The sequence below is a fragment of the Urocitellus parryii genome, chromosome 6 (assembly GCF_045843805.1).
Source record: "Urocitellus parryii isolate mUroPar1 chromosome 6, mUroPar1.hap1, whole genome shotgun sequence".
Lineage (NCBI taxonomy): Eukaryota > Metazoa > Chordata > Mammalia > Rodentia > Sciuridae > Urocitellus > Urocitellus parryii.
Genome location: NC_135536.1, coordinates 130,347,560 through 130,360,953, shown reverse-complemented (window position 1 = coordinate 130,360,953; position 13,394 = coordinate 130,347,560). Strand labels below are relative to the sequence as shown.

At 36.0% G+C, this 13,394-nt stretch overlaps 1 protein-coding gene across 3 annotated transcripts in view; it reads left to right on the top strand.

Moving 5' to 3' along the window:
• The window catches only part of Efl1 (elongation factor like GTPase 1), a 136,723-nt gene that overhangs the window by 92,476 nt on the left and 30,853 nt on the right, over positions 1-13,394 (top strand). For all 3 annotated transcript variants that reach the window (XM_026388182.2, XM_026388183.2, XM_026388181.2), the window contains one exon: positions 9,707-9,838. In XM_026388182.2, the coding sequence (XP_026243967.2) occupies positions 9,707-9,838 (132 nt within the window). The remainder of the gene's footprint in view (positions 1-9,706; positions 9,839-13,394) is intronic.

The window sequence follows — 13,394 nt, the reverse complement described above, 5'->3', positions numbered from 1 at the left end:
ATCAGCAACAATGTGACTGAGTTTTTAAAATGCTATAGGAGTGACCAATGGAAACCAAGTTACATTTAGGAGCAAAAAGTTCTGTTATGCTATTGCACAATAGGGTGACCATAGATGATAATGTACTATCTATTAAAAAAGCTAGAAGAAAGGATTTTGAAAGTTTTTATCATAAAGAAATGATAACATGTTTGGGGAGATAAATATGTTTAACCTGATTTAAACATGCAATGTAATTACATGCATTGATTGAAACATGATATGAAACTCCATTAATGTGTATAATTTTTATCTTATGAATCAGTTAAAAAATAATTTTTAAATGTTATAGGAGCATTTTAAAAACAAACACAGCATATCAAATACAAGCTCTCTCATTTCTTCATCTGTCTCTATCCTGTGGTGTTCAGCACAGGTTTGTAAACATGAGTAGCCAGTAGATATTTAATAAAATAAATCTAAAAAGCACAGAAGTTATATGAGATGTCCATTCAACTATTTTCAAGTAAATTATAATGTATTAGACTACAAGATTTTACAGAACCTCTTATAAATTCCATAGTTCCTAATACTGAGGACAATATTTAACCCTTGGAAAAGGTCTCAGTGATCCCAGGTGTTGCTGGCCCATGCCTAATGCCAAGGTGGCCTATAAGTGGATCTGGAGATGAGGTCTGTCAGTGGGACTGAGATTCATCACAACCAGCCTTCGGTCTAAGGCTGTCCCGGGCCTCTCTCAAGACCTTGGTTAACCCACAAAACATTTCAGCTCCCTGTCAGATAGGAATCCAAAGTCCCTCTGTGGGCATCAGGCACTGGGAAATCCAAGTCTGGAAGTCAGAGGGGAGACCGAAGTCTTAGATTCTGGGGTCAAAATTGATTAATGTTAATGTAGTCCATTTATAGCATAATTCCAGGTTTTATTGCTCTATGGTAATTCAAACAATGTGAACATTGAAGACACAGAAGCAACATTTTTAAAACTTTTTAAATGTGTTTTAAATTTTTTATTATCATAAAGATAGTACATTTCTGGGGGCTGTGGATATGGCTCAGCAGTAGAGTATTCACCTAACACATGTGAGGCACTGGATTCAATCCTTAGCACCACATAAAAATAAATAAACAAAATAAAAGTATTGCATCCAACTATAAAAACTAAAACATATTTTTTAAAAATAGTACATTTCTGAGCCATTAGTTTAAATGTAGAAAAACAAAATAAAATGAAAATCATCTATAATCCCATTATCCAGAGAGTCCTTATTGACACTTTGGAGTCAAATAAAAAAAATTTTTAATATATACACATATATGTATTTTTTTATATATATTTATGCATTTGAAGTTATAACTTTAATGTACATGCATTGTAGCTGGGCAGGTGGCAAAAGCCTATAATCCCAGCAGCTTGGGAGGCTGAAGCAGAAGATGGTAAGTTTGAGGCTGCCTGGGCAATTTAGTGAGACCATAGTGAGCCCTGTCTCAAAATAAGAAATAAGAAGGGATGAGGATGTAGCTTATGATACAACACTCACCTAACTTGCACAAAGCCCTGGTTCAATTGCCAATATGATAATTAGTGAATTAATTGATAAATAAAATTTTGGTGGAGGTACTAGGGATTGAATTCGGGTACTAGACCACTGAGCCACATCCCCAGCCCTATTTTGTATTTTATTTAGAGACAGGGTCTCACTGAGTAGCTTAGTGCCTTGCCTGTGCTGAGGCTGGCTTTGAACTCACGATCCTCCTGCCTCAGATTCCCGAGCTGCTAGGATAATGGATATTCACCACTGCACCCAGCTAGATAAATAAATTGTAAAAAATAATAGTTTTTAAATCAGTTCAATCAAAGCTAATTATCTGGTAGTTACAGAAATAAGATAAAAATCAGTTGTGATCCTATGTAACAATCATTAAAATTTAGAAAGTTTTAAATATATCAAAATGAATATAATAAATATTCACATACCCACAATCCAGATTTAACTAATTTAATGTTTTTTCATAATTATATCAAATATTTGTATACAAAGTGAAATGTAATTTAAGCCCTTGTATCTCTCCCTAATCCCATTAATAACTCCCACCTTCTCCCATAGTAATCATTTTCTTAAGGTTGCTATGTATTTTCTTTTTGTGAAGATTTAAAATTTATTTGTGGGTTCATTAGATGTCTGTGAGCTACACACACATATTTATGTTGAATTTTTTTCTTTTTTAAAACTTGTTTTATACATAATTTAAAAATTTTGCATAACAATATTGTTTGCGACCTTGTGTGTTTTCTAGATTTTGTGTGCTGATTCCAATTACATAGATTTATCATAATTTATCCAGTCTTCTGATGATGAATGTTTAAGGTTGCATCAATTTTTTTGCTGTTGTAGTGTTGCAGTGGACACTTCGGAACACGTTCCTTGTGCACGTGGATGAGTCTCTTTAGTGCAGCAATTCTTAATCTTCTAAAACCCAAACATTATTTTTATACAACTATAACTTCACCTTTCCACCCAGAAGTGAAATTCAAAGATAAAATATCTGCCCACCTACATAATTTCAAACACATTAAATACTTGAAATATAATGTAAAGGGAATTAATTTGTAATAAAATCAAGCATTTCAGTACATAAAAGCTCTAGTTTAAATGTACTAGAAGGTATAATCAAGTAAGATACTTGGAGTCATCAAGCTTATGTGACAGTTACAAATGTACTTTGTTAGAAAGGTATCACATTGATGATTCAGTTGCCATAAATGGCTGTTGGTAACAGCAAATAGCTTGCTTTCAGAACAGGTTCATTCTTCCATTGATCTGCATGGTAATTCCATTCTTAAAAATTCAGACTGCAAAAAATAATTTGTTATTAAAATGGAATTAGATTAAAGCTCAGATTATTATTAGCAGGTTTATCCAACACAATTCTCAAAAGCTACCAAGAAAGGGGATAATTTCCTTTATGGGATAAATTATAAAGTACTTGCCCCTGCCCAGCAAATACCAGTAGTAGGCAACCAGAAATGCCCTTGTCAGTTACTAAATCACCTAGGAAAGCATTACCACTCTTGGCTCACGGTTGTACTTCTTTACAGCACTGCCCTAGGATGTTCACCTAGAAATCAGGTTGGTGATTGCACAGTCCTGCTGTTGGACATTGCAGAATTTTTCTGCCATATAGTTGTACCACACAGTATACATACAGTATACAAAACCTAATATTTTTTGCACATACTTGTCAATGAATGGTTTCTTCAGACTTATACCACTTGTGTTGGTGTGAAATAAAATCTTTTGATTTGCATTACTTTTTTATTAATGAGATTAGGATCCTTTTATTTGTTTTTTGACTACCTAAATCTTCTTTTTAGTCTTTACTTGGAACTGCTTATATTCTTGACCTGTATGCCTGTTGGGTTGCCCATTCGTTTCTCATTGATTTTTACTTGATCTTTGGGTGTGTGTACAATTCTCTCTTTTAAGACATTGGAAACATCTGTTTCGTAGTTTCAGTATCTTTTGTTATGAAGTTTTTTTTAGTGTAATGATATGTATTGGGTCTGTAATCTTAATATCTTGAGATTTATGTTTTAAAATTTTTATATTTCACATTTATTTCTTTGAACCATATAAAATTTATTTTTCTGAAGAGTATATGATACAGGTACAATTATATTATTAATTATTTTTCCATTTCATTGGCTAATTATCTCAGTGCTTTGTACTTCATAGGGCCTCCTGTCGGGGACTATTGCCCCTTCACCATTTCCACATTCCCACCTGTGTTGGTCTGTTTCTGGTCTCTTCATGCTTTTCCACTTGTTTTGTGTAACAGACTACAGTACTTCACTGGCAATGCATCCCCACCCCCAAAGTCATGCTGCTTTCTCAAGAGAGAAGAATTGACCCTTAATATTTTTCTTTAATCTGATCCACAGCAAACAGAAATAGCTCACAGCGGGTGGTGCCCTTCTCTAGTTTCGCCTAGTCCTTCAGGTTTCCTTATTTTTCTGTTGCTTTGATCATTTCAATCAGGATATTTTGTGTACCTGTGCTGGAGTTGCCATTTCATCCAGAAATGACCTGTTTTCTGTTTTTAATTGGAAATATTTAGAGCTCAAAGGTAGAAGGAGTCAGGTTATGATTTCCTGGTCCCATAAAGCCATGTCTCTTCTTGTTTCTTCTTCTCTTTGCTTTTTGTCTTCAAACAAATTTCCAGCATTGTTCTCCAATAAGTATTTTATGCTCCTTTCATGATGGCCTTTGTAAATACCCCCATTTATTTAGGTGATTTGAGTTGGAATTAATTACATTTAAAAGGAGCATCACTTAAAAGCATGTGTTACTATACAAAATACAAATTTAGGTCAGTGGGACAGGATATAAAGTTTATAAATGAATGTGATTATGAATATGAATTTATGTATTATAAAAATGTTATTACATTCTTCTTCATAGTTAACTAATACATACAAAAAAATGTGTAGTTCATATCATACCTTAAACTTGATTCTAAATTTGATTATAAATCTGTGTATAATCATCACTGCCACTACCATTTATTGCATATGGTTAAAACTGTAGTTAAATTCTAATCCCCCTAATTCTAGATCAAGCTGAACAAAAATACATGTTCACTGAAGGAAGGAATTGATGGCAGTTGCAAGATCCCAGAGAAGTGGGAATAAAGGGAATGAAAATGACTTTTCAGTCATGTTTTATACTCTATACTGCAGCTGTCAGTAAGGAACCTGGCTTCTTCCTTGGGCCTCCAATGGTGCCATTTCCCACACCTTGAACCCTTGCCACCTCCTCTGCATACTTATCTCCCCACTTCTGTATGTCAGGAAGTCTGGAACCTTTCCTGTACACTTTCACTTTCTCTGCATGAGAAAAATAGATATAATTGTCACATTGCATTACAATTGCTTGTTTATCTGTCTTTGGCCCACAACCAAATTTTAAATTCTATAAGGACAGTAGTAGTGTTCTTGTTCATTCATTCATTGAACAAGCTTTACAAAGTACCTGGTTTGTATTCTTGCCCTTAAAACTCAAATCACTGAAAGACTAACAGAAAGTTGACTAAATATTAATCAGTTCTTTGAAAACAGAACTTTCTAAGCATTGGATCTTAGTCACCAAGAAAACACTCAAAAGAGTGTCACATAGAAAACACTCATAAGAAAAAACAGATGCAAAAAAAGAAGGGAAACTAATATCTGGAGAAAAATATGACAGTTAAAAATATTTATTATATAAAGAAATGATATAAATGATAACCAAAATGATAAAACTACAAGAAAAGCAGAGAAGTGTTTTGAACTAGTAATTATCTGCTTGGTTGTCAAGCCAGAAATTTGGGTTTTATCCTTGTTTCTTCTTGCCAACTTCCTGCAAACTACCATAACTTTGACATCACCAGCTCAGCTCTCTAGTTTCTTAGCATTTCTCTGTGTCCATTGCCTTCAGAATGAAGTCTGAGCTTTTTCACATGATATTTAGGTCCTTTATCACCTACCTCTCTTACCTTTGGCCTTGTATCATGCTAGCCCTGTATTTGTACTCTTTAGGTATTCTGAACTATTTCAGATTCCTAGAACACTTTGGGCTTTGTCTGTGCTGTGACTGTGTCCTGGAATCCCCTTCCCCACCATTACAAGACTACATATTATCAATCCTTCATATATATATTTCTGTTCCAGTAGAAAACATTATTTTAAATATTTTAATGAATTACATACTACCTCTTCTCCCTTGGCTAGCCTCTTGTAGATCCTTTTTGTACTAGTGTGACATATCAAAAGACAACCAGAAGGGCTGGGGATGTGGCTCAAGCGGTGCGCGCTCGCCTGGCAGGCGTGCGGCCCGGGGTTCAATCCTCAGCACCACATACAAACAAAGATGTTGTGTCCGCCGAAAACTAAAAAATAAATATTAAAAAATTCTCTCTCTCTCTCTCTCTCTCAAAAAAAAAAAAAAAAACAAACAAAAAACAGAAGACTCTTTTTACTGCCCTTCTCTTTTCTTAGAGAAAATACTAGGCAGTGCTCAGGCGTTCTACCCTGCTTCAAAGCCCAAGATGAATTTCTGATTCCTTTGGTGAGAGCCAAACTCCATTTGGGTCAGTCTCTTTCCATAGGAATGGAGATCTGGATTCTTTTGGGGGGCATACCTTGTTCAGGATACTGAGGGACATGTTTCTCAAATACAGACAAAGGTGTTCATTGTACACATCTCACAAAGTTTTTGATTCTTTAGGGTGTTACTTTTTCTCCTCATTTACTCTCTCTTCTAAGAAAAGGACCCACAGGTCTTGGTAAGCTTGCTGAAGAACTATTATTAGTTCCATCTGTTCCTGTGAGATGAAAAAAAAAAATGACACAGTGATGTCATTATTGCAGAATTTTCCCTAGGGTCTCCATAACACCAAGAAGCTAAAGGGAAATGGATTTAATGGACTTGTTTAGCATAATGAACAGACTTGACCCATCTTCTGAAAGCTTAGCTAACCCATACTGATCTACTTTGGTGATACTGGCCAAGCAGATTGGAAAAGCCTTTTTTTATATTTATGTACCTACCTGTCTACCTGCCTTATGACAAGGGTTATAAAGTATGTAGGTTGCCTGACACTCTTTGTAGTTGCATCAATCTCTGAATTTCTAAGGAAACTACAGAACCAGGGCACACAATTGGATGCAGAGAATATGGGCTACTTTGATATACAAAAACTAAAGGGCCCAGAGTAGAAGGTGATCTTCCAAAATCAAGGGTTCTCAGAGTCTCGCCATCTTAAGAATCTAAAAAGATCCTGATACCTGTTCCAAAGTGGTGTTCAGGCTATCACAGATCTGAGGCTGTGTGAATGTCCATGATGTGTAACTTAAATTTCCTGCCAAAGTTTAAAGGAATCACTCATTCCAGCCTAAACAAATTAAGGTTGATGTTCTTGGGTGTTAAAGTCAGTTTGAAATAAAAGATTAAGGGACTGTCTGTTAGCCAGAGTATTATTAACATATTTACCCACATTTTTTTTTTAATTTTAGTAATCCTTCTATTGCAGTGATGTAAGAGTACTTTACAAATTCAAGTTTTTCTTATTGCTGTCTTCTATCCAGACAACCAGCAGACTGGTCCTCAGAAAGCAGATTAGTATTCAGTAATGGTTTTACCATCTTCCTGTTGTCAGTGTAACTTCATCCTAGATTGATTCAACCTGTGCAACAGGGAGTTGTTAGAAAGAGAAAAAAGTTTTCAACAGAAAACTAATCCATTTCTCAGGCCCCAGTGTTTTCAGTCTCTGGAAAATATTGCTAAAAGATGCTCTTATTGAAATTGTTTGTTTCTGGGATTCTTTTTAAAAGAGAACATTAGAGACAGCATGGAAAATAATTTGGCCTGCCAATGTTTACATACTAAAAATACTAGTTTTTGATTAAGAAGAATTTGCACCGTATGGTAAAGAACCTAGGAAGGGCTGAAAAACTCAGTATTTAGTTAGATATTGTAATCTCTTAACCTGTCTGTGAGATAGAGTTAACTTGTTAATTTATCTAATATTATTTTTTGTATAAAAAAGAATGATGATCAGAAAGGACTTGGATAATTTATCTTCAACCAGACAAAAGTTACAGGTGTTTATAAAAAAGTAATTTTTGCTGCCCAGTGAATTGTTTGAGTTCACATTCCTCAACCTATTTTTATTTCTCTCTAGCTTTTTAAGATTATATGCTTTTTATTTTTCACAATTAAAAAAACTTACACCCTCTTTAATCCTTGAAATTTGAAAATAAATGTAGTAAACAAAACCAAATCAATGCCACATTAATTTTGGACTTCTTCTCCTATCTCAGAAATTCTGAAATGATTCCCCAGGGGAAACATGTCCCTCATTCCCCATCCCAGTTGAAAAGTGCTTTAACAAACCTACTTTATGTGACAAAACTATCACTCATTTTTGTCATAATTTTGACTGAAGTGAAAATAGTCCTGTAGCATATCTAGAAAGTTACTTTATTGTGATTCACCCAGATAACCTGTTTTTGAGTTTTAGAATTATATTTTAAAATAAGTAAGAACAGTGACATGTAATACAGGTAGTAAATGTCTTGCTGTCTTTGGAGCACTGCCTTTATCAAAAATTCCCAGTCTAGGGATATTATGGTATTGACTTTTTTCTTTTCTGTTTTTTGGGGGAATTATAATCATGGTCAACAGATCTGGGTATATCTAAATAGCAAGATAGATTTGGTAATTGGAAAAGCAAAATATAAACCAGAAGTTCAAACAGACAGTATTCAAAATTTACTGATCATCTGCAGCTTGTGCCCCTTGTGATACAGAGGAAAGAGAGCATTTATGGTTTCATTGAAACCATGTGCTGTGTGTGCAGGAAGGAAATGCATGCTGATCAGAGGTCAAAAGCAGGATGAAGGAAGTTTGAAGGGGAATATTTACTGTGAGGTTTCCTGAACCCCTAGCATGACTGGTGATGATGTTATTTCTAGTAGTCTTGGTGGAAACTTGGACTCATCCAGATTTGTTACATCATGATTCCAGGGGGAGACATGAACCAGAGCTGTAGCCAGATACAGGCTTCTGTGTGCTATGCCAAGAGGTACAGAAATAAGAAATGTAGGCTTTGACCAAAGAAGTATTATGCTGGGGGCACAGAGAGGATTTAGCACCATGGAAACTGTAGTCAGTAGGGTCCCATGCATAGGAAAGGTCTGGAAATCAGGCCCTGAGCTGAACCAAGGTAGAAGGATCTGACAGATTCCTTAAAAATTCTAAGAAAATTTAGAGCAAATGGAAGAAGCGTGTTTTCTGTGGACCTTTGGATAACTGAGCCCAAAAAAGTTGTGGAAATGGGAAGACAACAGATTTTAGCAGAACATAAGTAATATTTTCTTACACTTGAAGCTCTCCTCTAATTTAGTGGGGTGATGAATTCTGGATGCATTCAGGTGAGGTATCAAAGGGAGGTTTCCACACTATGTAGCCAGACAGTAGGAAATCTCTCAGCTGCTTTCCAGGTGTGTGTCTAAAGCCTGTGCTTCAGTTCCCCTCCATCAGGCTGATTGCTTGGTCAGGTGATTTCCTATCTTTCTACCCCCGCCCATTACTTGGCCAACTGAAAGCAGAAAAGTGGTGTCCTTCTTCCTTTCCTTGGTTGTTTTTGCACAAGATGCAAAAGCAGATGCTGACTAAATACGCCTACCCTTTTCTTCTTCTTTCACCTTTCCTCAAACCCTATAACTGCTTCTTCCCTCCTCCCCTCCCCAGTCTTTACATTAACCCAAAGACAATGTGCTTTAAAATGTTGGCCACTCATGTTCTGGGTTTGAGATTCAGATTGTCCTTTCCATCTCTCCTGGGGTATTCTGTCTGCTGCCATCTGCTCAAAGGCAAATAAGGAGCTAGGAGTCTGGAGTGGATTGGTATGGAATTGGCTGAGGAGTAGTTTAGGTTCAGGTACTCCATAGCAACATCACATAATTAAGTCTCAAATTTCCAGTGGATTAGGCAAAAAAAAAAAAAAAATTAATAGAGACATGTTACAGCTCTGCCTCATTCTTTGCAACATTTTGGAGGTGTTTGGCCCTGAGACATATATACCAGGTTGATAGCTGTTATTTTTCTAATATAAATTCAGAATTTAACTATCCTTCTTGACCCTATGGATCTTTTTCTCCCTGCAGGAATAGGAGGCTTGCAAGACTTCGTGCTAAAATCCGCAACACTGTGTAGCCTGCCATCCTGCCCACCATTTATACCACTCAACTTTGAAGCCACACCTATTGTGAGAGTTGCTGTTGAGCCAAAGCACCCAAGTAAGATAATCTTGTTTTTAAAAGCATATGATATTCATTATACTTTTTAAATGCATGTGTTTATTATTTGACTTCACATGATTTATTCAGCAACATACCATGAATTTTTGTTCAAGAATATGATAGAAGCAACCCTTCAAAGAGCATCTGTCATGTTGGTACTTTTGCTTTCCGGAGTCCATATTCTTCTTGATGATAGGTTCATGTCTGCATCTTCCATAACCCTGGCATAGGGTTGTAGCTCAGCAAAGCTCATTTGACTACTTCTGAGTTAGAATCTAATCCCAAGCTCATTGGTTCACAATCTACCATCTAAACTATCTGTTTAGAAACCCCTTCTTGTCCCTTTTCTGCTGGCAATGAGATTTCCATGTCTGACCCTAAGATAATGATCCTTGGTTTGGGTGTTTCCTATTTGCTTGGCCAATCCTGTTAATGTTTGTATTTCTCTTTTGGTGACTGTCACTGGCCCCTTCTGCCTGTGACTTTGCTGTTTGCAGTAGTGGTAGTAAAGAAGCTTCATACCTTGCTTTAAGGGAACTAAAGAACAAATGTGTAAAGGAATAGTTTTCTGTTTGAGGTATGTAATGCGCCTGTACTTGCCTATCCTCACTTCCCAGAGCTAGAGTCCTGTAAAGACTCATTTTCCCTTCAAGTTCTAAGACATATCTTTTGCCCTTGAAGGGTTCCTGGAACCCTAGAGCAAGCAGATGCTTGGAGGACTGCACCTCTGACCTTTGAGCTCAGTCCTAGTAAACAGCCTTTGCCTGGGGCTTCAGAGACAGGAATTCTTTCTGGGTTGTCACTGTGGACTGATGGTGCTTTGACTGCTGCTGTAATTTATCCTCTCCATGTAAAGTCCACTTCTTCTTTATAGTTTTGTCAGATCCTGACCCTTCATGGATTTGTTCTCTGGTCACCGTACACTGAATCTAATCCTAAGAAGCACATATAGTATAAGAAAGTTCAGTTTCTTTAAACAGGACTAATGAATATTTGACTAATGAATAATTTCAGCTATACCATTTTAATAGAAAGTTATAATTTTTAAAAGGGTATTTGATAGTTTTGTGCTACTCTGTGCTCTATTATCCAAGCCAGGGAAAAAGCCTAACCCCACAGGGGCAGCAGAAACAGCTTCTGTGCAGCTTTGCTGTGTGAGATGAGGGTCCTAATAACAGGCTTATTTCCTGTCCCAGCGTAGACTCTCAGTAAGGTTAATTTTACTTACTTTGTCCGGAAATGAGGTAGTCTAATAAGAGAATTACCTAGGATTATCCATCTGAAGGCCAAAGTGCATATTCTCATATGTATTTCATTTATTTTTCTGAACTTTGTAAAAAATAAACTAACGAAGGGCCACACAATTGTCTTCATAATTTTAAAAGAAGTGTTGGTCCTCTCTCCTATCAAATATTGCTTTTGCTGGATTTACGAGCATATCTTGATTGTGTAACTGAAGTACCCAATTTACATATTTCTTTGTTTGAATTTTGTACTCACCAACCTGTCTTCTTGGTGTTTCTGTAATGTCAACATCTTAGTCTACATTAAGAATATCAGAAAACTTTTCTTAGTGCTATCCTCAACCCTCAGAGGATTTTTTATTTTCTGTTTTCTCTTTGCCTAGAATCGTATATTCATCTTTACTTGAGGGCAATTGCTCCTTTTTCCATGGTTTCTATGTCTAATGATTATTTAAATGTTACATCCTGTAGCAAGACTCCCTAATAATACTGCCCCTGAGGAGCCCTTGATGAAGCCATTGTTATTCAACTTGAATAGAACATGTATCCCCAGAGCCTTTCTTCTTTTTCATCATGAGAAACTAGGCGGACTAATCCAGGTCTTAGCTTTTTACTCTTCTTTCAGGGAGAAGCAAATTATAAGCATTTGTTTTTCTACTTTTCTTTTTCCCAAATTCTGGGCCATGATGGCCAGTCTGTGCTTCGTGCCCAGGGTCTACTCAAAACTCAACACAGAGAACCACCAGGGTTCCAAAGACATTATGATTTTTATCATCACCATTGATCCTTGATGTATGCCACACTCTATACTGAGGTTTTTGTATGTCATTTAATCCTCTCAACAGCCCAATGCATTTAAGATGCTGTTTTTATCTTCATCCTCACATGAGCGAAACTGAAGCATAAAGAAATTAATTAACTTGTGTATGATCATACAGATATTAAATGGTGAAGTTCAGATTCAAACTCTACCTCAGAGACAATTCTGAATCTTTACCTTTAAGAGGAATTCAAGAAATCTTGTTTATCTAAGATCAGTGTCATTGGCTTCCAGAAATCTTTCACTCTTTATCCATAGCAGTTTTAAAAAGAGAGAGAGAACTTTATATACCTCTGTTTTATATAGGTACATAAGTTTTTGTGCTAGTGTTTCATATAAATTATAAGACACAAGAAATAGAAATTATTTAAAAGTTGAAGTTAAAATGAAATAATCCTAATTTTATTTGTTTTTGTTGGATACATACTATATAAATATACATACCCACATGCATAGGGCGTATATATCATTTATTTGTGATTGTGATGTGTAATCACATTAGTCATCTAATACTAGATAACACATTATTCCAAAATTTAGTGACCTGAAAGAACACCAGTCATTCATTTTTCTTAGTTCTTTGGTCAGGAATTTGGAAACAGTTCAGTTTTGAGTCGCTCAAACGGTTGTAGTCACCTTGGGCTACAGCCATCTGAAGGTGTAACTATATTTCCAAGTCACTGTTGGCTCGGACCTCCTCTCCCCAGGGGCCCCCTTCACAGGGCTGCTTTAGTGCCATAGTATAGCTTGGTGACTGGCTTTAGCCAGTAGTGCAGAATTCACCTTTGAATCCCATCGTTACTTGCACAGAATTCTGTTGGTCATGCAAACCAGTCCTGAATCACTGTTGGAGAGAACTATATAGGATCCTGAATATCAGGAGGAGGCCAGGGAAATTAGAGCCATCTTGAAGGCTGGTTACTATATGCTTTATTTTTTGTAAAAATCTTGCCTTAACATTCTGTGATACGGCTATTCAGAGATCTGCTTCTAAGTTCCCTTTGTTAAAACACTTGGTTTTAATGGTTATCATCACTGGAAAAGATACCTCACAAAGTTATAGTGTCCCAATGGAAGAAATAGACCCTCAGCTGTTTTTACTAAATTGTGGTATTGTTTCAGAATGCCATTTACCATTTATACAAAGCTTCTGTTGAAATTTTCTACTTTTCCTAATGTCAGTAAGTAGGAGGCTTTGATTTTTATGTCTTTAATGAGCTATTCATTTGAAAAATTTTTTAAACAAGGTAGAAAAATCACCTTCCAAATATTTTTTAATATTTATTTTTAGTTATAACAATATCTTTATTTTTTAATTTTTCTGTGGTGCTGAGAATTGAACCCAGTGCCTCATGCATGGTAGGCAAGGACTCTACCTCTGAGCCACAACCCCAACCCCACACCTTCCAAATTTTAAGAGGTTTATACATGAAGTGTTTGTTATTTTGTGTTACAGAATGACGATCAATGGAAACATTTCCAATGTCTA